General features: G+C 41.1%; 2 protein-coding genes across 21 annotated transcripts in view; one reads left to right on the forward strand and one right to left on the reverse strand.

Annotated features, from left to right (window-relative positions):
- Positions 1-1151: 1151 nt before the first annotated feature.
- The window catches only part of LOC124116743, a 50381-nt gene continuing 25184 nt past the window's right edge, over positions 1152-26348 (reverse strand). Inside the window, exons 1-4 of one of the 4 annotated variants that reach the window (XM_046478221.1) lie at positions 21951-22082; positions 12568-12718; positions 4736-4850; positions 1152-2011 (exon numbers count right to left, since the gene is read on the reverse strand). In XM_046478221.1, coding sequence (XP_046334177.1) covers positions 1860-2011; positions 4736-4850; positions 12568-12718; positions 21951-22021 — 489 coding nt within the window. In that variant the 5' untranslated portion in view covers positions 22022-22082 and the 3' untranslated portion in view covers positions 1152-1859. Of the gene's footprint in view, positions 3513-4735; positions 4851-12288; positions 12719-13153; positions 13656-14003; positions 14694-21950; positions 22126-26348 lie in introns of those variants that run through there. The other 3 variants (XM_046478222.2, XR_007222137.1, XR_007222138.1) reach the window with 3 other exon arrangements.
- The window catches only part of LOC124116740, a 178995-nt gene continuing 168366 nt past the window's right edge, over positions 15720-26348 (forward strand). For 4 of the 17 annotated variants that reach the window (XM_048399483.1, XM_048399498.1, XM_048399492.1 and 1 more), the window contains exon 1: positions 15721-15864. The gene's annotated coding sequence lies outside the window, so the exon portion shown is untranslated. Of the gene's footprint in view, positions 15865-22065; positions 22193-26187; positions 26256-26348 lie in introns of those variants that run through there. The other 13 variants (XM_048399499.1, XM_048399491.1, XM_048399501.1 and 10 more) reach the window with 7 other exon arrangements.

Below are 26348 nucleotides of genomic sequence, written 5' to 3' on the forward strand. Positions count from 1 at the left end.
CTAAATGGGCATAGTGCTAAGCACACAAATGACCTCAGCATGTGGCTACGGAGAGCGTGTAAGTTTGATGTGGGAGGAGATCCCTAAGTGATGTATGTGTATCGTGCTGGGATTCGAATGCGCGATCATAGTTTTCTGGTACGTCCAGGAGACACACGGCGAACTGCACCGTCTAAATCGACAGGGCCAACCGTGTGTCATTTGAAAAAGATGTCGGAGGCGGGAATTAAATTAAATAGAAATGCCAAGTGTTTGTTTCTCGCTAAGAAAAAAACGTTTGGTTTATGAAAACCGACACAGACAATCACGATATATAAAATATTTTCCAAAGCAACGATGAACGATTTGTTTTCATTGAAGGAAAGCAAACCACAATGCAACATCGCGACAATGTCCCTTCTAGTATCCCACAGTTTTCAACAACCATAATATTTTTTTAAATCAACATGCTTATGAATATCTTAAAATATAATAAACGGAAGCTTTACTGTGCTTTCACTGATTTTTGAAAGACGTTTTATAATGTCTGGATTGATTAGCTTTGGTAAAAATTACTAAAATATGGAATCACAGGTAAATTTCTCACGCTAGTACAAAATATGTACAGCAATATTAAGTCTTGTATTCAAAAAGGTCACTCCATCTCCAGCTTCTTTCCAATCCATTCAGGTGTCCGTCAAGCCGAAAATTTAACCCCACTTTTAACAGTATTCCAGTTATATCACGGGTGTCAGTTTAATGTGGAGGAAAGCCCGAAGTGATGCAGGTCTCAGACGTTTACCACTTCGGTTAAAACCCACGAGCACGGGTATGGTGCTGACAAACCTAGAAACATATTCGGGGCGAACCGGGATTCGATCCCACAATCATAGGTTTCTGGCGTGCCCAAGGGACGCAACTCTGCACAGCGAGTTGCGGCGCCTTAGACGACTGGGCCACCCGCGCCCTGAAACATGTGTCGCTTGAGATGTGACCTGCCTCCTCAAATAGCTGACAGATATACTTCTGGTCCCAATTTGTTTTCATTTTAGTTCTGTAATTGAGGTCATAAATGAGTTTCTCATTTTTGTTGAGACCACCTTTTTGGCTATTATCAATACATTGTTGCACCTCATCTTAAATAATTAGTCAACAATCACAACAACGATGACTGTAGTTGAAAACGTGATATCTGACTCCTTAGCCCAACTGGCATTACCATGACAGCAGTAAACACATGTACATGACATCACAATCACGAGGAACAGATATACATACCGTAACTAAGGATACATGATCATTCTATCTACACTGTGTGAGATGGACAAACTGTCTGTTTACAAAGGGGCATAACTCTTGTGGCCCTTCTTCAAAATCAAGCTGATCACAAACTATACAAATATTTACACATATTCCATTATAACACAGTTCCATTCTTCACTATGATGAACACTTCACATGTATCTATCTCTATTAACACAAGAATAGTTCAGGCCATACTAATGTGGGTTTTCTCCTCCTTGTATGAGGAAGGTACTTGGACAACTTCCTCATCTCTGGCTGACGGATAAACACACATTGTCTCAATGTCATCGTCATCTGGCCACAAAATAGACCCGGGTTCGATTTTTTTGCTGCATGGGTACAATGTGTGAAGCCCCTTTCTAGTGTCCCCTGCAGTGATATTGATGGAATATTGCTAAAAGTGGCGTAAAACCAAACTCACACTCTCTTCCACCTCAGTGTCCATCCATAGCCAGGAATACGTTTGCTTGATCTTTTTCCAGTGTCTTTGCAGATTCCAAGTGACCACCAGTTTCAGCGCTGTGTACATTCTGCAAAATCTTTTCTACAAGACCTCCATATGAACAATCAACTTTCTATTCTCTGTCTTGTCTGAGTGCACATACAGGAGTGGAGCTATAATTTCTGCCAAATGTTTCTTGGTATGATGCAAAATCCAAGAATCGAAGGACTTCATTTACTGTTGAAGGTGTTGGCCATTCACGAACAACTCTAGTTTTCTCCGGATCTGTTTCAACACCATTTTGAGATATAATGTGCCCCAGACATGAAACGCACATCTTCATGAAATGACACTTTCCAGGGTTTAATCCCAAACTAGCTTCTCGAAGACCATCCAATACAGTTGTAAGTCGTGTCATGTGTACATCAGTGCTCCTACAGAACATAATCACATCCAGTCAGCCCAAAGAACATTACATTGAAATGGTACAAGCTATACAGTGTTCGAAATGACGTTTTCACTTAACCTTGTTCGTCCATCGCGACTTGCCAATTGCCTGATATTAAATCCAAGGTTGAGTAGAACTGACTGCCGGCTAAGCAATCAAATGTGTCTTCAAATGTTCCTGATCGAAAAAGCACCCTTCTTCGAAATCTCATTAATGTTTCGAAAATCTATAGAAACTTCGTGGATTTATTTTACTCGGAAAACAGAACTGTTGGCGATGCCCATGGACTGCGGGGCGGACTGATTGCATCTTTTCTCTAAATGTCCCTTTACTTCTGACCTCTTTGATGCTGGTAAAGATATTGCAGCCTGACGAATAGGTGGTGAATTTCCAGTGTTTATTGGATGAGTAATAATATCTGTTTTACCCAACTCATGAGGTCCCAAAGCAAACACATCTTCGAAGTTCGCAAGAAGATTAATTAATTTTCTATGCTCTTAACCTTGGCAATCTTTCTCAAAGTGGCATCTTTTCAAAATGTATTTCAAGCGGTCATTTAATGTCTGAGAATCTTGTGTGTTTACAGCACATGACATTTGATACTGATCTCCATTCAACGTGGTCAATGTATTGAGTTCAGATGTCACTGAAAAGTCATCATTATCCTACAGTGGAACTCTTTTACACTAAATCCCAAATTCGGTTTAAAAACACCATTGGGAGCTAGTGTTCCACTTAAGTAGATTTCACTTTCCCTGCATTAATCATTTTATGTCCAGGTGGTACAACTGTCTCAGCTTAAGACACCCTAAACACAGTCTTCTTTGTAGACACCATACACATAGTCTTCTTTGTAGATTCTGTCTCAGTGCTAAACCTTTCCTCTTCTTGTTTTCTCAATTCCAAATTGTCTAAATCAATCTAGACTTTTAATTGTGACAAGATCAAACAATTTTGAGCTAAAACCTTGCATATAGGTAATCTCTGTACAACCTCAAAATTGTGATGCATACTTGAATAGTGCCACAGAGGTTCATCATTAGCACACACAGAAATGTCGTGAAATGTATCCAAAACACCTTTCGTGCCCTTTTCACTCATTCTTTCAGATGATGGCCCTTTACCTCAGCACCATCTAGTTTAAATTTGACATATATGGTCTATCAAAACACATGTCTTGCTTTTGTCCCTATTTCCCACACACAAGGCATTGTAGCAATTTTCTTTCTGCGTGCTCCCACCTCCTATGTCCATCGTTTTGATTCCAACATTCATTATGTGATTTAGCTCTTTTCACTGCACTGATTTGGCTTGACTGATAATCTTCACTTTTATCTGCTATTAAATGAAGTAAGTATGATTTAAGCATTTCATGTACACTCACAAAGAAATTAGAAATAAAACAAGTTTCTTGTTATACACCATCGAACCAACAAAGTTGTGATTAAATTACGGCCTAGCTGAATTAGACGGAGACGGTGTGTTTAGCAACCGCCACATGTCGTTACTGTTGTTAAATACTCCACACAAAACGTATGTTGATATGAATAATTCAAAGCGGGTTCAGTTCTATCGCAAGATCACATGTTATTTTCCAATATGCCCAAAAGATAAGTGACTTATCGAAGGCGTTGGTGTAAGTTGAAAACTAAATAATGTAAGTGTTATTGGAATATCTATAATGAATGATGTCTTTAATATATACAGATAAATGGAGTTAAATGTATTACCATTTGAATGAGTTTAGTAAAATAAGTGTTGTATAGGAACGTTTATAGTTGTTTAATAAATGACGACCGCCTTTTCTGCAATTAACATGTTTATTTCATGGCAGATTTATGTGTCACTTAGTTATGATTGAAAATGTCCACTTTTCTCAGGGCACAATACGAAATAAGCAGCGTCTTCTAGAGGCATCATCTACACGTCATCTACCCTGCTAGGGCGTGGCGTCGTCACCTACTGTGGCGTCAGCAATGGCCTTAGCATTACGTCAGCAATGGTTATGTTACCAATGTTATCATTACGTTAACAATGGTCTTATCATAACGTCAAAAACGGCGGTAGCATTACGTCAACATTTGCCTTAACATTACGTCAACAATGGTGTTAGCAGTACGTCAACAATGATGTTAGCATTACGTCAACAATGATGTTAGCATTACGTCAACAATGATGTTAGCATTACGTCAGCAATGGTCTTACCATTACGTCAACATTTGTGTTAGCATTACATCAACAATGATGTTAGTATTGCCTCAACAATAGACTTAGCATTATGTCAACAATGGTGTTAGCATTACGTCAAAAATTGATGTTAGCGTCAAGTCAACAATGATGTTACCATTACGTCAACAATCCGCATGCTTTTTTATTTAACTCGCTTATAGGGGATACTATTTTAAAATATATCATTATAAATTCTCTGTTCCAGTGACGCACAAAAGGAATAACTGTGGACCTTTTCGGTGGACAGAGCCAGATTATGTTTACCAAATATTAACACAATCTTTCATTGTCATACTGAACTGATATCAAGATTTCACCACTAAGCCACCCACCTTCCACGAGGACACATACAGAGTGGGCATCGCCGGTGTTGAAGTCATGCCGAGAAGGGGTCATGTGCCATTCCTCATCGCTGTGGGGACTGGACTCCTTGTCTTCACTACCATCCTGAATGTTAACTTTAAAAACTACAATTATTTTCGTTTTCTCTTCCAAAATGGTTCACAGATCGAGTGCAAAAACGTTTTGGACGAAATGGTGCGAGGAGCGTGGACACCGAGGAGTGCGACGTTTGAAGAAAGAGAGAAAGTTGAAAGATTCTTGATAGCTTCAAGGGGAAAGTATTTTGTACCAACAACCTTGGCACGCCCCGATGGTGTTTGTGGAAATACAACTTTTGACTTTCTGAAAGGCCTACAACACCAGGCTCTGTGGTTCCGACCCCTGTGTGATCCGTTTGGTCCAACACCATGTTGCTATAACAACAGGTGCGTGTATAAGACAGTGAAGGAATGTATGTGTGAGAACTGTTTTGACATGCGCAGGCCTATTAATGCTGAACTTGCTGATTGGAAACCATCCAGCCCTAATTGTCAGATCTCAATATTGAACAAAGATGAAGCGTGTGAACTAATTAAAGGGGCTACTATCTACTACATCGGGGACTCGTTCTTGAGGCAGATGTACACAGTGACTGTCCAAATCCTCACTGACAACTATAAGGACTCCACGCTAAAGTCTACAACACCAACAGGTTTGTTTGTTTGTTTGTTAGCGCCGTATTCCGCTCTATTCCAGCAATATTGACATCATGAGCGTCGATTTTACGCAACTGGGATACGATGATCAACAAAGTCAGCAAGTAAGCGAGCCTGCCAACCCGATCACGTTAGTCGCCCTACCACAAAAGTTGTGTAAAGCAGCAATGTGACAGCTATTCTGCAGGTGTATAACCATCAAGCCATCATACTTCCATTGAATATACAACTTGACCTACATTGAATGTGTCTTGTTTCCGTTCTGACCAATAAGTGATATAAATGTCCGGGTGCTGTCACGCCTTGTCAATAAAACAAATTCCATTGTTCATTGGGACACCCTTTGGATGCATGTTTCGGTTGCCATAACTTTTGGCCTATGATACAATTACTTGAGCTGGGTCCCCGATTTTTATAATACTAGAAATTCGTCTTTGGTTTCAACAAAATAAGTAAATGCGCTGTCGCTATTCTGGCCCGTCCCTTGCCGCCGCCACATCATAGGGGCACTGCTGTAAGGTGTCAGGCTACAACCCCACACTTTTTGTGCAAGGTGGGGTAGGTCATGCTAACACTTTCCTAACACCTTGGGTCATCACAGACCTTCAGCGATATACTCATATAATTTTCATTGCTATTTGGCTTTTACGCACAATAGGTCCACGTTTCCATATTTGATGTAAAAGGCAATACAGCCCGTTGTTTTCTATTATTCTTATCATGAATGCCAAATTTAGCAGGGGGTACATCTGACGTAAAGTAGCTCAGAAGTCCTTTAAAAAAAGTACTGTGAGGACATTGAGGTGTCCTCAGGATATTGGTGCACTTGGGACATTAGTGCACTGGGGATGCTTGTACACGGGGACATTTACACCCTGAGGACATTGGTACACTGCGGACATAGGTACATTGAGGAATTTTGGTAGACGAGGGATATTGGAACAGTGAGGACATTGGCACACTCAGGACATGGGTACACGGAGGACATGGGTACATTAAGGACATTTGTAGACTGAGGACATTTGCAGACTGAGGACATTTGCAGACTGAGGACATTTATAGACTGAGGACATTGGTAGACTGAGGACATTGGTAGACTGAGGACATGGGTAGACTGAGAACACTGGTACACTGAGGACATTGATAGACTGAGGACATTGGTAGACTGAGGACATTGGTACACTGAGGACATTGGTAGCCTGAGAACACTGGTACACTGAGGACATTGGTAGACTGAGAACATGGGTACACTGAGGACATTGGTAGACTGAGGACATTGGTACACTGAGGACATTGGTAGCCTGAGAACACTGGTACACTGAGGACATTGGTAGACTGAGGATGCTGTCACACAGGGACAGTTACATACTGAGGACACAGATACACTGAGAACATAGGTCCACTGAGGACACAGGTACACTAAGGACATACAAACCAGGACATATGTAAAATAGTTTCCCCAATGCTGTTTGTGATTACAGTGTGCTGTGTTTCCCTACTGTTGTTTGTAATAATGGTGTGCTGTGTTTCCCCACTACTGTTGTGATTATAGTGTTTCCCAACTACTGTTTGTGATTGTAGTATGCTGTGTGTTCCCCCCACTACCCGACAGGTGGTTAATTGGTGAAATAAAGCCCATATATAAAAACAAAGGTGACCCAAGCGACCCTGGTAACTATAGGGGCATAACGATAGTAAGCTGCCTCGGCAAGTTATTCACCTCAATAATCTCCGATCGCCTCCAAGCTTTCTCGGACTCAATCTTATAAAGGAAAACCAAACCGGCTTCAGGAAGAAATACTCAACTCTTGACAATATTTTTGTATCAAAACTCTTAATTGAACTGTACTTAAACCAGAACAAGAAATTATACTGTGCTTTTATTGATTTTAGTAAAGCTTTTGATACTATTGATAGAAACAGTCTATGGTTCAAAATGCTAAACTCAAATCTTGGTGGGAAGTGTTTTAATGTTATATATAATATGTATCAAGGTATAAAATCATATGTTTCCCTGGAAGGAAATAACTCTTCTTTATTTTTTTGTAAGATTGGCGTGAGACAGGGTGAAAACTTGTCACCGTTCCTGTTTGCCCTTTTCTTAAATGATCTAGAAACGTTCCTTGAAAATAAAGATGTATCCGGTTTAAAATATGTAAGCGAAAAGTTCGATTTGCAATTAAGTTTATATGTAAAGCTCTTTATTGTGTTATATGCTGATGACACAGTATTGCTTGCTGAATCAGCATGTGAATTGCAAAGAGCACTTTATGCTTTTGAAGAGTATTGTGAATTATGGAAACTTAAGGTAAATATTTCAAAAACAAAAGTAATAGTCTTTTCCAAACGCCACAATACTAGAAATTTACAATTTTATTTTCAACAAAGTCTGTTAGATATTGTGAAAGAATTTTCGTATCTTGGTATAACTTTTAGTAACACTGGTAGATTTAGTAAAGCGATGAAGACATTATCAGACCAAGCTTCAAAAGCAATGTACGCTATCTTCAGAAAGACACAATTGCTGGATATTTCAATTGATTGTCAACTTAAACTCTTCGACCAGTTAGTACAACCGATTCTTCTATATGCAGCTGAAATTTGGGGATATGAGAGTGTAACAATTATAGAACGTGTTCACTTAAAATTTTGCAAATTTATCTTAAGATTAAAGCAATCCACGCCTGACTACATGGTTTACGGTGAGCTTGGAAGGTATCCTCTAGAAATTCAAATAAAAGTCAGAATGGTTGCATTTTGGGGAAAGATCATATTAAATTCTGAAACATTGTCCAGTAGAATGTATCGACTTCTTTTTCATATTAATTCCACAAATAATATACATTTTGTATGGTTAACAAGAGTAAGAGATATTTTGTATAAGGTTGGTTTGAATTGGATTTGGGACACCCAGCCCTTCCCAAGTTTAACTTGGTTAAAGGCAAATACTAAAGCCATCTTGTTAGATAACTTTTATCAAAAATGGAATGAATCTGCTACTTTATCTTCCAAGGGTAAATACTATACCATGTTCAAAGATAAGCCTCGCCTTGAGGAATATTTATTATCATTACCATACAACTTAGCGAAGTGGATAGTCAAATTTAGATCAGCTAATCACAGATTACCAATTGAAAAGGGAAGATGGTTCAGTGTTAATAAAGATCAGAGATTATGCAACAGTTATATTGGAGACGAATTCAACTTTCTTTTACAATGTCCATCGCTTCATGAATTAAGAAATAAATATCTCCCGAGTTATTATTGTAAGTATCCCACTATTGAAAAATTTAATCAGCTTATGGTTTGCTCCTACAAACCTCTTGTAATAAAGCTGGCGAAATACTTAAAGGATGGTTTACAACTTTTTAAATAAGAATTCAATTGCTGTATATACTATGTTTGTAATTACTTTATGTTTATGCACACTGATACACGTCTGTAAATATAAATATATATATTGTATGCTCTATATAACAATACGCGATTCACGAGTAATAAACTTCTGTTCTGTTCTGTTACTACTGTTTGTGATTATAGTGTGCTGTGTTTCCCCACTGCTGTTTGTGATTATAGTATGCTGTCTTTCCTCACTGCTGTGTGTGGCTACAGTATGTTGTCTTTCCCTACTTCTGTTTGTGATTATAGTGTGCTGTATTTCCCAACTGTTGTTTATGATTATAGTGTGTTGTGTGTTTCCCCACTGCTGTTTGTAATTTTAGTGCGCTTTTTCCCCAACTGCTGTTTGTGACTATAGTGTGCTGTGTGTTTCCCCACTACTGTTTGTGACTATAGTGTGCTGTGTGATTCCCCACTGCTGTTTGTGACTATAGTGCGTTGTGTGTTTCCCCACTACTGTTTGTTGTTATAGTGTGCTGTGTTTCCCTACTACTGTTTGTTGTTATAGTGTGGTGTGTGTTTCCCCGCTTCTGTTTGTGACTATAGTGTGCTGTGTGTTTCCCCACTGCTGTTTGTGACTATAGTGTGCTGTGTGTTTCCCCACTACTGTTTGATACTATAGTGTGCTGTGTCTTTCCCTACTACTGTTTGTTGTTATAGTGTGGTGTGTTTCCCCGCTTCTGTTTGTGACTATAGTGTTCTGTGTGTTTCCCCACTGCTGTTTGTTACTATAGTGTGCTGTGTGTTTCCCCACTGCTGTGTGTGACTATAGTGTGCTGTGTTTCCCCACTACTGTTTGTTGTTATAGTGTGGTGTGTGTTTCCCCGCTTCTGTTTGTGACTATAGTGTGCTGTGTGTTTCCCCACTGCTGTGTGTGACTATAGTGTGCTGTGTTTCCCTACTACTGTTTGTTGTTATAGTGTGGTGTGTGTTTCCCCGCTTCTGTTTGTGGCTATAGTGTGCTGTGTGTTTCCCCACTGCTGTTTGTGACTATAGTGTGCTGTGTGTTTCCCCACTGCTGTGTGTGACTATAGTGTGCTGTGTTTCCCCACTACTGTTTGTTGTTATAGTGTGCTGTGTGTTTCCCCACTACTGTTTGTGACTATAGTGTGCTGTGTGTTTCCCCACTACTGTTTCTGACCATAGTGTGCTGTGTGTTTCCCCACTACTGTTTGTGACTATAGTGTGCTGTGTTCCCCCACTACTGTTTGTGACCATAGTGTGCTGTGTTTCCCCACTACTGTTTGTGACTATAGTGTGCTGTGTTTCCCCACTACTGTTTGTGACTATAGTGTGCTGTGTTTCCCCACTACTCTTTGTGACCATAGTGTGCTGTGTGTTTCCCCACTGTTGTTTGTGACTATAGTGTGCTGTGTTTCCCCACTGCTGTTTGTGACTATAGTGTGCTGTGTGTTTCCCCACTGTTGTTTGAGACTATAGTGTGCTGTATGTTTCAGGGTGGCGGGAGTACTGTTCAGGCTGGATGCAGCTACTGTGCGACTCCTACTTAAACTACGCCGCTCCCGTGTGTGGCAGCCAGACCAACGTCATCCATGTTCGACTCATAACACACAATCACGGCCCAAGATTACTCAGCTTACTGAAAAGTAAAAAGAACCAGAAGTCTATTTTCTTTGTGGGCATTGGTATCCACGGGACCTATCATGAACAGCTGGTCTGGAAGAACTTTCTTTCTCCATCAATCAACCTTCTACACGAATACGCAAAAAATAAGACAGTATGGCCGAAACTGGTGTGGGTTTCCCCCCACGCTCCCGGAATACTGAAAACACCACGGGTTCCAGGCCAGAGTTACAGCAGCGTTGTCAGATATAACGCCTTCATCAACAGCCATGTCAGAGCAGCTGGGATACCAATACTGGACACCTTCAACATGACAGACGGCATCATGAGCTACGATGGGGCACACTACGGGTTCGGAATTAACATGATCAAATCTCAGATTGTGTTTAACTACCTTACACATCTGCGGGCACATGGCATATGGTGACTCAGCATAAAGTGTGAGTGTGTGCAGGCATGTGGCATGTGATGCATATTTAAGCAATAGGTGTATGCTGAGGGATTGTGTGGCTGAGTGAGATAGTCCTATTTTCTTTTTCATTTGTATACTCTTGGAGGTTTTCACTGTTAATTTATTCATTATGTTAATTCATCATCTTTTCAATTGTTTGTACTAACTGAGTCAAAGCATTAGTATAGGATTAAACTATGTGATCTTTACATATACCAACACAATACTTATTACTGTGATCAAGAGGTGGTCCAATACGGACTACAACAGTGAACAGTATTTCAGTCACCTGGATGAAAGAGGAAACATCAGAAACTATCGAGAACTTTACTGAAACCATGCATCAACCTCACAGAAACCATGCATCATCCTTACAGAAACCACGCATCACCCTCACAGAAACCATGCATCACCCTCACTGAAACCATGCATCACCCTGACAGAAACCATGAATCACCCTCACTGAAACCACGCATCACCCTCAATGAAACCATGCATCACCCTTGCTGAAGCCATGCATCAACCTCACAGAAACCACGCATCACCCTCACTGAAACTATGCATCAACCTCACAGAAACCACGCATCACCCTCACAGAAACCATGCATCACCCTCACAGAAACCACGCATCACCCTCACAGAAACCATGTATCACTTCACTGAAACCATGAATCACTTCACTGAAACCACGCATCATCCTGACTGAAACCAATACACCTACACTCATACAAACGGTGGGAGTGTTCAGCCTGCACAACAACAGGCTTACAAGTCATTGGAGCTGGAAATATGATCAGTGACGTCTGTTTGCTCCTCAACAGAAGTCAAGACTGGTTTAAAGCCCGGTTACTGACCATACCTCTACCACGACCCTGGCCACTACAACGTGAACTAGAATTTCCTGAGTTACTACCAGATTGAGTAACTTGTCCAACTTTGGACTCAAGTTTTGTTAATCTAGTTACAATCTCCCCAACATCCTTCTCCAATTTTGATGATTTATGTTGATTTGAACTTATCTGGTTTTTCTCTAAGTTCTCTAATCTCTTGATAATATCCTTCAAGTATTGAGATATATCTGCATCAACAACCTGAGAATGAACTTGAGGCTTCTTCTGTTTAGAGTCCTTAACCCTATTAGACCCAGTGAGCTCTTGTTCTGTTTCTCGAACACGAAGCAGAGAATCAAAATGTGTACAATCATCAAATTTGTGACGCGTGGCATCCTTAAGCCTGTCATTTTTTAAACCACTCCAAAACTTTGTCTTTAGAATGCAATCCCCGGATCCTTCATTTATGAAGTCGCCCTTCATCTTAACTTTCATCAATGTGTCCTCAAGCCTACAAGCCCACGTTGCCACGGACTCACTATCCTTCTGACAATCAGTGAAAAAATCCTGAAGAAGTGTGAACTAACGACACCATATATGCTATCCAGTTTAGCCAAGATTTCCTCAACTGAGGCAGATTCTCCAAGTAAGAGAACAACTTTTCCAGCCTCCCCTTTAAGAGATTTCCGAACAGCCTGAGTTAGGATGGAAGTGGGATAATCTCTATCTCTAAGGAAGCATTTGACCTCAAAAACCCAACTCTCGAAGGATGATTCCCCCTTAGCATCACTGCCAGAAAATGTTGAAATACGAGGTGGCTGCACATAATGTGTACTAGGTGAAGAAGAAAAGGAATGACTTGCCACCCGGTGAGGTGTTGAACTTGGTGGAAGCACACGGTAGCCATATGTTTCCATAAACCTGATCATTTTCTGGAGATCCTCACGGCCAATGTGCCCCTCTTCCTCCTTCAAGCCTTCCCAGTCCTCTTTCCCACCAGTAGCCATGGCTGCACTGGTAATCAACAAATAGAGTAATACAACAAAGACTTTCTCAAGCATTAGAAGTAAAAATATATCCATGAAATTCACAATTATAAATGCTGGACCAAGCTGCTGTCTGAAAACAAACAAGTCATTATTAATGACATTAAATTTGAATCAGTCAATATAAAATGTGTCAGTGAGTATTATTGCAATACTTGTTAAGGGATATTGAGTGAAAATGAAGTGCAGATAAACCTTCCATACAGTCAAAGATTCATTCTTTCCATTTTTACTCACAGTAAACTTCGACCTGAATTTGTTTTAAACACCCAGATTATAGTACGCTAACCAAATAATCACACAAAGGTATTCCAAAAACGGAATTCACAGTAAAACAATAACAAAATCGAACAACAAACATTTCAAATGGCGATGCTAGGTTCATAATCAAGAATGAACATACACAAACACAATCTTCACTTTGTCGACTAGAACAATGTCACATGCTGACAAAATTATCTAGCAAAGGTAATGCAAAGTCACATGCTGACATCACAATGTCAAGTAAACACAATGAAAAGTATAAAGTCACTTGCACCTCAGCGAAGTCCGTGAACAGAAAGTTATTGTCCTGGCACAAAAAGAAAAAAACTAAAACAACAACAACCAACTTAGGAACGCGAACGCGATAACGCGAGTGTACACATGATGCCGGCGATGTCAATCATAATTTCCCCATGGGGTACGGGCCCTACCACTTCCAACTGAATATCTCAGCACGAGAAAAGAATTGCTCCATCCATGCGGAGACTGCAGCTGCTGTGATTACTACCACAGGGATACGATGAATTCACGGCCACACAAGCTGTGGTCTTCATTCCTACATCAGCCCCACGTTGGGCGCCATAATGTCACAGGAACAACAAAGTTCTCGTTCTGGGCTGATGTTTTATTTATGATGAGTCCTGCAATTATAACAAAGCGACATGCTATATGGCTTGGTGGTCCGGCATGGTGTGTCCTGGGTTCCTAACACATGCTGACCATGTAGTTGTTTTTAACTACTATATTATTGATATTCATTTCAATAATTAAACAGTTATCTACTATATTATTGATATTCATCTCAATAATTAAACAGTCATCTACTATATTATTGATATTCATCTCAATAATTAAACAGTTATCTACTATATTATTGATATTCATCTCAATAATAAAACAGTTATCTGGACTAATATAATTCACACAAGAATGAACCTATTTCAATAAAAAAAGATTAAAAGAGCATTCACACAACCCATTCAACATACCTGCAATTATAACAAAGCGACATGCTATATGGCTTGGTGGTCCGGCATGGTGTGTGCTGGGTTCCTAACACATGCAGTCTATATAGAGGACAGTCATGTGACCTGCCTCTACATCATTTGCAGGGACTGCATGTGCCAGGGCCCAGGATGTACCTGACAGACCACAGTTAAGGTGGCCTGTTCAAGCCAATATTAGATATGGGAACAAGTTGGTGACATAATTAACATATTAGTAAAACTTAACCTGCGACACCTGTGACGTGATGACAAATTGACTGTACATAGAGGTGTTGGGTCGCCAGGGCGTGTCAGTTCCCTAACATCTTAAAGGGGTGTTGGGTCGCCAAGGCGTGTCAGTTCCCTAACATCTTAAAGGGGTGTTGGGTCGCCAAGGCGTGTCAGGTCCCTAACATCTTAAAAGGGTGTTGGGTCGCCAAGGCGTGTCAGGTCCCTAACATCTTAAAGGGGTGTTGGGTCGCCAAGGCGTGTCAGTTCCCTAAGATCTTAAAGGGGTGTTGGGTCGCCAAGGCGTGTCAGTTCCCTAACATCTTAAAGGGGTGTTGGGTCGCCAGGGCGTGTCAGTTCCCTAACATCTTAAAGGGGTGTTGGGTCGCCAAGGCGTGTCAGTTCCCTAACATCTTAAAGGGGTGTTGGGTCGCCAGGGCGTGTCGGTTCCCTGAGATCTTAAAGGGGTGTTGGGTTGCCAAAACATGTCAGTTCCCTATGATCTTAAAGGGTTGTTGGGTCGCCAAGGCGTGTCAGGTCCCTAAGATCTTAAAGGGGTGTTGGGTTGCCAGGGCGTGTCAGTTCCCTAACATCTTAAAGGGGTGTTGGGTTGCCAAGGCGTGTCAGTTCCCTAAGATCTTAAAGGGTTGTTGGGTCGCCAAGGCGTGTCAGTTCCCTAACATCTTAAAGGGGTGTTGGGTTGCCAAAACATGTCAGCTCCCTATGATCTTAAAGGGGTGTTGGGTTGCCAAAACATGTCAGCTCCCTATGATCTTAAAGGGCTGTTGGGTCGCCAAGGCGTGTCAGTTCCCTAAGATCTTAAAGGGTTGTTGGGTCGCCAAGGCGTGTCAGTTCCCTAACATCTTAAAGGGGTGTTGGGTTGCCAAAACATGTCAGCTCCCTATGATCTTAAAGGGGTGTTGGGTTGCCAAAACATGTCAGCTCCCTATGATCTTAAAGGGCTGTTGGGTCGCCAAGGCGTGTCAGTTCCCTAAGATCTTAAAGGGGTGTTGGTTCGCCAAGGCATATCAGTTCCCTAACATCTTAAAGGGGTGTTGAATTGTCAAGGCATGTCAGGTCCCTGTGATCTTAAAGGGGTGTTGAATTGTCAAGGAATTGCATGGCCTGTGTTGCTGTCAATGGCGGACATACCAGATTTGACTTTTCATTTTAACCCTATGTGTCTTCCTTACACTGATGACGTAATTGTAATTACTGTGTGGTATTCCTGTTTCCTTTGTCGTCTTTCTTAATAATCCGTCTATGTCTGTTCTGATCGAAATCGATCATTGCACAAGTTGTTTTTGTAATATTTCAAGATTTATTGCTGGTGCGTTTTTCAATGCTGTTCAGTATAGATATATAATCCATATGTAAGTTCAGTGCTCATCTGGGCGACAATGCAGTTTTCCAAGCGCACCTTCGCCATCTGCCAACGGCTCTAGTGCGCAACTGCTGTCTCGCTATACCATTACCGTGGCTCCCGCTCAAATGCGCTCGCACTCTAGATAGGCCTATGAGAAGAGTGCGTGTGATTTAGAGCGTGATCCACGATAATGGTATAGCGAGACAGCGGTTGCGCAATAGCACATAAATTGAGGCGCTGGTACATGGCGAAGTTGCGCTCGAAAACCAGGTAAGCACTCCCCTTATATATTCATTAAGTGTCTTTATCTACCTGCTTTTGTATCAATTCTATCTAATATATGACGTAATAGCCAATCAAGTACTGACCACGCGACATATCAGAGACTCTGGACATATCCAAGGGATTAGGTGACCCCACTTCATGATGAACCAGGCGAATGATATTCACGTGACTTCCTGAAGACCTATTCACTACCCGGATTTTCAATACATTGATTAGGCAATGAAGCTTTTGGATGATAGATCTAGTCCATAGATTGCTCTTTAGATATCGGTTCGATTCCGGTCAAAGGCAAATATTTGTACGACGCGACTCTATCTTTGATTACTAGGTGAACAACATCCCGGGTTAATAAGTGCGCATAGCAGTTCAGCATATGCTGCCCGTCGAAACTGCTGCATCTTGCGACACAGGTGTCGCCACTGTCCAGCCACTTGCTCTGTGGGTTTATAGTTTAATGTTATATGCAGCGGAATGTCGGAGTATCTCGCTATCTCGTGCAGCCAACACATGGATACACGGTCACGACCAGTGCGTTTGTTTAGATATGCATAGTATATGTATTGTCAACAATATGTTTGTCTTTCCGGGTTACACACCAGCCTTTGACTGCTAAATACACAGTGAACAACTCTTTGACATTGATGTGTAAATGTTCAACAAATGGGAAATCTGTATGCCAATTACAATAGATCCAGTCATGGCCAAAATATGCTGCGCCACCATCACTACAGGCATCCGTGGAGAACTTTGCTGAGCGCACCGATTCATTTTCAATATTTTTTTCCGCAACGTTAAAACATTCAGTAAACTCATGCCACCACATGATATCGGTCTTTGTGCATCTGTTAAGCCCGGTACGATCATTTGGTTTCTTAACGGTATCATTTAAAGGGACACTAATCTCTGGCTTCTTCTGGGCTGTCTGACACTGGCCGCTAGGGCTCACTAGCTGCCGTGAGTCAATTTGCTCACTAACGCAACTAAACAGGCGGGTTAAACAATAATAAATAATAGTGGGAAATAAGAAGGTAATCGGCTGGCCCAAAAAAACTGTAAATTAGGGGGGATAAAGAAGAAAGAAATGCAGTAAAGAGGGTAGAAGGGGAAGAGAGAACTTAGTGGGAGTGTAGTAGAGCTGTAAGAAACCTATTCTATGGGGAGCAAATAGTAAATAGACTTAAAAGGGTATATAATCAGTTAAGCTGATATGCCAATATAATAATATCTAATAATACATTTTTTTTAAAATGTCGGGTGGATGGAAAACCTACTATAATAAACAGTGGGCTTATTGGCAGGGGTGGGGGAGGCAGGAGTGAGGGGTAAGTCGCGGCCTTGAGCGTGTGAACTGAGCTTGGGCAGGTGGATTTTGTATATAGTATTAATGCTGTGATTTGTTGGGATTTTTCTAAAGTTTGCTTATGAGATTTTTGTTTTAAGGAATGTAGCTATATGGGAGAATTTAGCTGGGTGATTAGAGGGGTTTAGTAGTAATGTAATATTGTTTTTGAACTGAGGGGGAAGGGAGTTGTATAGTTGTGCTTGTGTTGTTGTTTATATTGTGTGCAGTGGTTGAATATGTGATCTAGATTTTCTGGTATGTTACAGTGAGAGCAGTTTGGGTGTGGGTGTCTGTTTTGTTTATGGAGTGTTTCGTTTAGGTTCATTTGGCCGCTTAGCATTCTGTTTATAATTTTTTCTGTTAGAACAGACCTTGTGGATTTGCGGCACTTTGTGATTGGTTTACTAAAGAGGGATTTTGTCCATGTGGATTTACAATTTTGAATAATAATTTTGAAATTTTGAGATAAAGTGTTTTTTCTAATAAGTGATTTGATCTCGGCTTTACTGGTGGTGAACTTAATGCTTGGGGATGGCTGGGTAATGGCTAGTTTTGCTGCTGTGTCTGCTAGTTGGTTGCCTGTTATGCCAGTGTGTGCAGGTGCCCATAGGAGAGTTGTTGTTTTGTTTGTTTCTGTGATGCTTGTATGTATGTCAATAATGTTGTTTATAATTCTTGCCTTGATTTGGATTTTTTGTTGTGGATCTGAGTTAGTGAGCCTAATGAGTCTGAAATTATTAAAAAGTTTGTGTCGTTAGATAATTTTATGTAGTGATAAGCACATTGGATGGCGAGTAGTTCAGCTGTGTTGATGTGTGTATAGTTTGTATAGTGGAAGTTTGTGGTGATTGATGTGGGTTGTGTAATCTGTAAGCCTAGTCCTGTTATATTGTTGTTTGTTTGGGATGCATCGGTATAGATATGGGTATGATTTGGCCAGTTTTAGTGTTGTTGGTTATTGCTTTTTTGTCTCGGTTTTTTATGTCTGGGTGTAGTGTGAATGTTTTGTGGAGGGTGAGGTCTGTTTCGGGGGGGTGGGGGTGGGGTGGGGGGGAGGGGGGGTCATTGATGTTTTCAAGTTTGTGTGTTTTGATGAGTTTGTATAGGTGTGTAAGGTATGGGGCTAAGGTGTGATTGTTTTTGAATTTCTTCAGGGTGGCAGGTCTAAGGTTGTTGTACTTGGTAATAATTTGTTTGAGAATAGGGTTTTGTTGGGCCCTGATATAAGCTGAAGTGAGTTTAGTGCGGTACCGGTTCTAGTGCCCAGGGCTATTTTTAGGGCTTTGTACTGGATGGAGTTAAGTTTTTTGTTAAGCTTTTCTGAGATGGAGTTGAGGACTGGAGCAGCATAGTTTAATTTGGATTGAATAAGTGATTTATATATAATAAGTAATGTTTGTTAGTCAGCGCCCCAATCAGAGCCGCTGATGGCTCTCATTAAATTTAGATCTTTTTGGCAAGATGTGACCAAGTTATGAATATGGGGAGCCCATGTTAGTTGTTGGTCAAAGATGATTCCAAGAAATTTAGCTTCCTTTTTGAATATAATGTTTTGATTGTTTAAGGTGAGTTTGGGTGGACAATTTGGCATGTGTCTGTTTTTGAATAGTAGGCCGATGGTTTTTTTAGTGTTAATTTGGAATCCCCACTGGGCTGCCCAGTGTTCTAGGTGATTAAGAAGGGGTTGAATTCTTTTTTGGATTTGTTTTAGAGATGTTGACGACGTCCAGAAGGAAATGTCATCAGCAAATTTTGCAGTGGTTATGTTTTTCGTTATAGGCGGAAAAATGTCGTCAATCATGAAGTTAAAGAGAGTTGGTGATATTATACTTCCCTGTGGGGTGCCATTTTTAAATGATGCGGATCTGATAAAGTGTTTTTTGTTTTTACTGTAATGTTTCTGTCTGTTAAGAAAGAGTGAATGAAATTTAGTATTCTACCATCTATGGCTTTTTCTTTAAGTATTTGAATTAGGCCATGATGCCAAACCATGTCAAATGCTTTACTGAAATCTATGAAAATGGCCAAAGTGTATTGTTTCTGGGCGAGTGCTGTTTTAACATCATGTTCTAAATGTAAAACGTGGTCTAAAGTTTGTCGGTTTGACATAAAGCCACTCTGGTCCTCATTAAGCAGATTTTGGGAGGTAATTTGGAATTTTAGTCTATTATTTATAATGGATTCCATTATTTTACAGATATGGGATGTTAGTGAGATGGGCCGATAGGAATCCGGTTCTCGTGGGGGCTTGCCTGGTTTAAGAACCGGTACCACTTTGGCTGTTTTCCATGAGTGGGGGAGGGAGCCAGATGTCCAAATTTGATTAAAAAGTTGAAGAAGTAGTTTTTGAATTTTTGGGGGAAGGTGATTAAGGATAGTGTAGCTGATGTTGTCTGGGCCTGTGGCTCGGGCTGTGTTTTTGTTATTGATGGCTGTTTGTAGTTCATGAATGTTGATTATTTTGTTGAGTGGCATGTGTGAGAGGGGTGGTCTGTGTGTGTATGTGGGGTGGTTTTTTTATTGTGTTTTGCATGTGGGGAGTGTGATTGGCAGAGCTGCTGGTGGCCGAGAAGTGAGCAGCCATGACATTTGCCTTTTCTTTATCGGTATTTAGATTAGGAAAAGAGGGGGCTGAGAAGGATTTTGAAGTGCCCTTTATGGCCTTAAATTTTTTCCATAGATTTTTGGTATTTTGTTTCCCCATTTTCAAGGAGCTGGTAAATGTTTCCCAATGTTTTCTTTTGGCTGCCCTTATGAGTTGTTTAGTTGAGTTTCTGAGATTTCTAGCCAGGGGGAGTTTGGTTATGTCCCGCTTGGCTTTATTTAATGCTTTTTTCTAAGTTTTCTGGATTTTTCAATTTCTGGGCTCCACCCAGGGACAGGAGTGTGATTGGGTGAAGTTTTGACTGTTGGAATGCATTGTGTGGCTATTTTATGTATAGTGTTTGTGAAGTTTGAGTTAAAAATGTCATTGTCTATGTTATGGATATGGTGGATGTTTATTTGGTTGCAGAGTGTATGGAAAGTTTTCCAGTCAGCCTTTTTAAAGTTATATTTGGATTGCTGGGAGGTATAGTCTAAAGGGGGGTCGAGCCGGTAGGGTTTGGGTTGGGGATGTGGTATGGAGCTGAGGGCGGTGGGGGGTTGGGGTGTAGGTAGCAGAGCCATTTTGGGGGCGGTTGAATTGTTTGGCCTGCGCGGGGCGTTGGAGGGTGGTTGGAGGGGGAGAGGGTGGAAGAGGTCTGGATGGGGGTGGGGGTAGTGGGGGGGGGGGGGGGGGGGGGGGGGCTGGAACTGGGATGGGGTTATGGATGGCAAAGAGTTGTTTGCGTTTGTTTCTTGGGGGCGTGGTGGGGGAGGTGGGGGTTCGGGGAGGGAGCTGGACATGGAGTCAGATATGGAGTCTAGATCAAAGTATTCAGGTATGGAATTGTAGGTTGGAATGGTGGCGGGTTTAGGTAGGTGGTCTTTTGTGATGTGTTTATTTAAACACGTCCCATTTTAATTCTGGAAACCCAAAAGTCCAGAAATTCTACGGTCTTTGCCCAGTCTCGGTTAAAGGTATTTACAAAATTAAACATGCTGTTTTCATGGGAACATACCAAGGAAGAAAAAATGAAAAAAAAATTGTTCAAAAACTCAATATTTACACTATGTCGCCCATGGGCCTGCCCATGGGCAAAGTCTGGCCCATGGGTAGGCCCATGGGCAGGCCCATCGATTGAAGACGAGACTCATATCATATACAACTGCCTTTTGTATGAATATAAAGAGAGATAAATGTGAGAGATAAATTTCGTGATTTGTTACTTAAAAAACAGCCAACCTTACAAAATGGGTACAGTTGCAGACAAATAACACATTTTACTTTTGCTGAATATTTACTTTGTATATTGAAACTTAGAGTGAAATGTAACCTCACGAATCTACATTTATTTATTTTAATGTAATATGGGTCATATCGCCTTGAATACAATAACTTCTGAATCTTCAGTCGTGTTTTTCTATGTTTCGTACGAAACCAAACCATATGAAACACACGCATGTTTTATGATATATGGTGCTAAGTCCTCTCACTCAACTTAAAATGACTCATATTTGTCTGGGAAATAACACTATACTATGACGTTAATCTTTATCGTTGCGTTGATAACTGTAACAAAACACGAATAGGTTTGTTATATGCCAAGTATATTGCGCAACGTAAGCACTATCTGGGGGAGGGAGGGTATTTAAGCACCGTACATGATATGTAACCATATCTATCACCGTACAAGCAATGTAACCTTATCAATGTAACTACATCTACCGCTGTACAGAAAGCAATGTAACCATATCTACCACCGTACAGGAAATGCAATGTCATCTAGCTTCGTACAGGCAATGTAACCACATCTAGCTTCGTACAAGTTTTGTAGTCACATCTACCTTCGTACAAGCATCGTAACCACATCTAGCTTTGTGCAAGCAATGTACCAACACCTAGCTAAGAAATAGCAATGCAACTACATCTAGCTTCGTACAAGCAATGTAATTACATCTACCGCTGTAAAGCAATGTAACCATATCTAACGACGTACAAGCCATGCAACCTCATCTAGCTTCGTACGAGCACTCTAACAACATCTAGCTAAGTACAAGCAATGTAATCCCATTCAACGTCATGTAATCAATTTAAACACATATAAGTAACATCGGTATGTAAGCACATCTAACGTGGTTGTTCTACCTCGGTGATGTTGTAGCGGGACACGTCACAAAAATCTCTCGCCCCGATCTCTGTCCCCGTATACCAGCCATTGAAGGGGGCCGCGGTGAACTCTAGACCCCCACAGTCAAACAAGATGGCCGACACGGCGGGGAGACCGTACCACCGCAGACCCAATTCGGCAAACCAGGGGTACCTGTTAACAAGAAGGAACATGTAACAGTGAGATAGAGACGATCAATGCTTCAGTTATCTCAAAGGATGTGAGTGATTGGTTGGTTGCCTGGTTAGTTGTTTAACGCCGCACTCAGCAATATTCCAGCTATATGACGGCGGTCTGTAAATAATCGAGTCTGGACCAGACAATCCAGTGATTAATATCATGAACATCGATCCACGCAATTGGGATGGATGACATGCATCAACCAAGTCAGCGAGCCTGACCACCCGATCCCGTTAGTCGCCTCTTACGACAAGCAAAGTCGCCTTTTACGGCAAGCATGGGTTGCTAAAGACCTATTCCACCCCGGGTCTTCACGAGTGAGTGCGTGAATTGGGTTTAACGCCGCTTTGAACAGTATTCCAGTTATATAACGACATGTCACCTTTATGTGGGAGGGACGCCCGAGTGATGCATGTCTCAGACGCTTACCACTTTGGTGAAACCACGAGCACGGGTATGGTGCTGACAAACCTAGAAACATAATCGGGGCGAACCGAGATACTGTGCAGCGTTTGAGACCATACCATTCTCTCTTAATGGGTAGACAATGCCGTTGATTGCAGCATGAGTTGTTACTCGTGTACCTTTTTTGTGAACACCTGGTGTCGACACTGATCTTCAGTGATCTATTTAATACTTTTCACTACTATTTTGTTTGGCAGATAAACGAGACTAATTATTTTCTGACGTTGACGTTATTTATGTTTGTTTATAGCAAATCAAAGATATTCAAAAAAATCTAAAACATGTTAAGGAAAGAAAAATGGACGACTCATTTACGAGTATTGGCCTTTATTTTCTATTGAACTTGTATCGTAGGGATGTGTATTTAACTGAAACTTGAAACCTGTTATCAAACCTTCTGTACGCGAGAGAGACAAATATCGTTGTCTTATATGAACTGACCACTGACCATCTCATTGCTCTGATTAAAACACGGCCTAGTTTGGCGCAAGTATCGCCAGCTGATCTAGCGGCTAACACACTCGACACCTACAGAGCTCGAGCATCCCGGGTCAGCTTACCAATATTGGAACCATTTCTCGGTTTATATTCAGTGTCAAGGTTACCACTAATTCAAAGTTTTCTATATCCGGATGTGACCTGGATTTAGATATTGTGATATTGGTCGCCGCAATCAAGGGGGGATTGTAATGTTACGGGGATGCTGAATGAGGAAATGAAACTACGCTGTCTTTTCCTGATGCCCTGATCTCAATCTGATCCCCCCTCATTTTGATATTCATCAATGTCTTTCTGTCGCACAATTTCAGAATTTAGATATGGAAATTCAATCAGTTGACTTTTAAGTGGAAATATTGAATTTTCAAGATCGTCAGATATCGCTAGATTGCTGTTTTCGTTGTACGCATGCATTCGTCATTTATAAATACTTCACGTTGATTGAAAAAAGGAATAGATCTAATAACGTTGTTCTCTGTATAGATGGATATAGAATAACACGTAATTGTACAAACACCAAAGGGGATATGGGAACTGTGTAGATGAAGAACATCCGCGGTTACTCCTTGTGATGATGTAGTCGTGTCAGGTGTGATGTGGTGTAGTCGTGTCAGGTGTGATGTGATGTAGTCGTGTCAGGTGTGATGTGGTGTAGTCGTGTCAGGTGTGATGTGATGTAGTCGTGTCAGGTGTGATGTGATGTAATCGTGTCAGGTGTGACGTGGTGTGGTCCTGTCAGGTGTGATGTGATGTAGTCCTGTCAGGTGTGATGTGATGTAGTCCTGTCAGGTGTGATGTGATGTAGTCCTGTCAGACGCTCATGGCATGCTTAATCATTCGAGAAGTGGGGGCACGGATGGCCCAGGCATCTAAGGCGCCGCGATTCGCTGTGCAGAGTTGAAACCCTTGGGTACGCCAGAAACCTATGATTGTGGGTTTGTGGGATTGTGATTGAAATGGGGTTTAACGTCGCGTCCAAGATTATTGCACTTATATAGCGACGTGGATGCTTGTTCTAGTCCGGACTGATGCTGATTTTGTAGTGCAAGCCAACTGAGATACTATGCCGCATTTTAACCTGAATACCCCACTCACACACAGTATACTGACTCCGAGCCGACCAGTCCTTGTTTTAGGCCCTTAATGCCGGGCACCAGACAGGGTAACAACAAGTACCATCTTCTAAAGTATTTTTGTAAGACGCGGCCGGGGATCGAACCGCGTACCTTCCGCTCTCTGGGCGGACGCTCTACCACTAGACCACGAAGGCGTCTGTAGAATACCGGATATGAAGAATAATGGCCTTATACATTACTCACAGCAGCGTGCAGCGTGCAGCTGCTGTGATCAGGGCAAAGAATATTGTACTATTGTGACGTGATAACCTTCGGCAGTTTAATCAATTAAAACAAAAACATTCATATATTGAAAAATCTGAAATATGTTATCTCACAGCAGGATAGCAATATGGAACACATTAGACTTGTTAAAAATAAGTTATTATGGAAGCTTGGAATGGAATTGTGGTGAATATGAATCGATAAATATTTTTTTCCCATGATGAATAACGTGTTTAATTAAAATCAATGAATGATATGTGAACACTACACGTTTTAACAAAATACATGCAACACGTTTAGATGTATTGATGACTCGAAATAATTTTGAGATACATATCAAAATGATTCATCGTCTGTGAAATATTTAACGTGAGTAATATCATGTTAATGTAGATGTTGACGTAGAGTGAGTGAGTGAGTGACGTCACTTTGAATAATATTTCAGTTTTATGACGACTTATAAGTTCGAAATCTTAGACGTTTACCACTTTGGTGAATTTCGTGAACACGAATATGGTAGTGACAAACTTAGAAACATGACTAGAACGAATTTGGTATTCGAACCCACAGCCATAGCTCTCTGGCACGCCTAAGGGACGCAACTCTGCACAGTGTACTGTGGTGCAATAGACGACTGTGTCACTCGTGTCCCTAATAGAAAGCTATGCAACGGCATCAACGTATATGTACATGAAGTAATATAATAAGATAGATATGACATTTGCTATTTTATATTGTTCATTCATATAGGACAATGTTTGCCATTTATCATTTTAATTTGAGAGATGTTTAGTATACTGTCTGCCATGAAGAAATAGTGTTTCCTGTAGATTATTTATAGCGATTTATCGGCATCTATGTTCTCGCGAAACAATAATAGCCAGCTGTTGACGGATACCCACGTGTACATTTCTAAGGTTACCAATTTGCAATATAACAGATAGCTGCAATTAAGCTGCAGCAGACGCGATGAATGTTTATGATACATGCATTTCCAGATATATATCAACGTATTTTACAGTGGATTGCATCAAAACGATCTGTATCAAAAAGCGTAAAACGAGTGATAAGTACACGTCGCATATTGTACGTGTTTATTTCTATTAACACTCAAAGTCCGAATGGAATATTGTTACATGTGGCGTCTCTTTAGAAATGTGATTGTGTTCGGAATATGCCTTCAGGTCCCTAGCAGTTTACGGGTACCCGGTAGAATGAGATGGTAATGCGACTCTTAACCGTCTAGCGCCTCAGATGCACATGGGTTGTCTACTCCTTAGGGAAGGGGCGGTCGGGTAGCCTAGTGGTTAAAGCATTCGCTCGTCCGCCGAAGACCCGGTACGATTCGACATTGGTACAATGTGTGAAGCCCATTTCTGGTGTCCCCCTGCCGACTTTTGCTAAAATCGGCGTAAAACAATACTCACTCACTCACTACTCCCTGAGAGCTGAGAATGGAATTCGCGTGCGCACTGATCCACAGTAGCAGTGGTAGCAGGAGCAGTGGACCAGGTTTTCGGTGTAACAATATAGCAGTTTGAGCTTTAGGGTTTGAGTATGCTGCATTATTAATCGTCACATTATTAATATTTTGAAAAATGTGACGAATAAGAAGACGGCTTTAACAGGAACCATGTATCTGGTGTATTCAAGTTGTTGTCGTTTTTTATCAATTTGAACATCAACGTCAACGTCAGAGAAAAATTAGTTATTTGTTTATCCGTCGATTCAGCTTCCATTGAAAGGATCGCTGAAAATCGGTGATGACACCAGGTGTTCGCGAAAAGAAGCACTCGCCCCGTAAGTATGTCAGTATGTATGATGTATGATAGTGTTTATTCCTAATACAGGATATTTACCATCCCCAAACACACAAGCGTGATAAGCTCTTTA

The sequence above is a fragment of the Haliotis rufescens genome, unplaced genomic scaffold, assembly GCF_023055435.1.
Source record: "Haliotis rufescens isolate VD_foot unplaced genomic scaffold, xgHalRufe1.0.p SCAF_2, whole genome shotgun sequence".
NCBI classification, from domain to species: domain Eukaryota; kingdom Metazoa; phylum Mollusca; class Gastropoda; order Lepetellida; family Haliotidae; genus Haliotis; species Haliotis rufescens.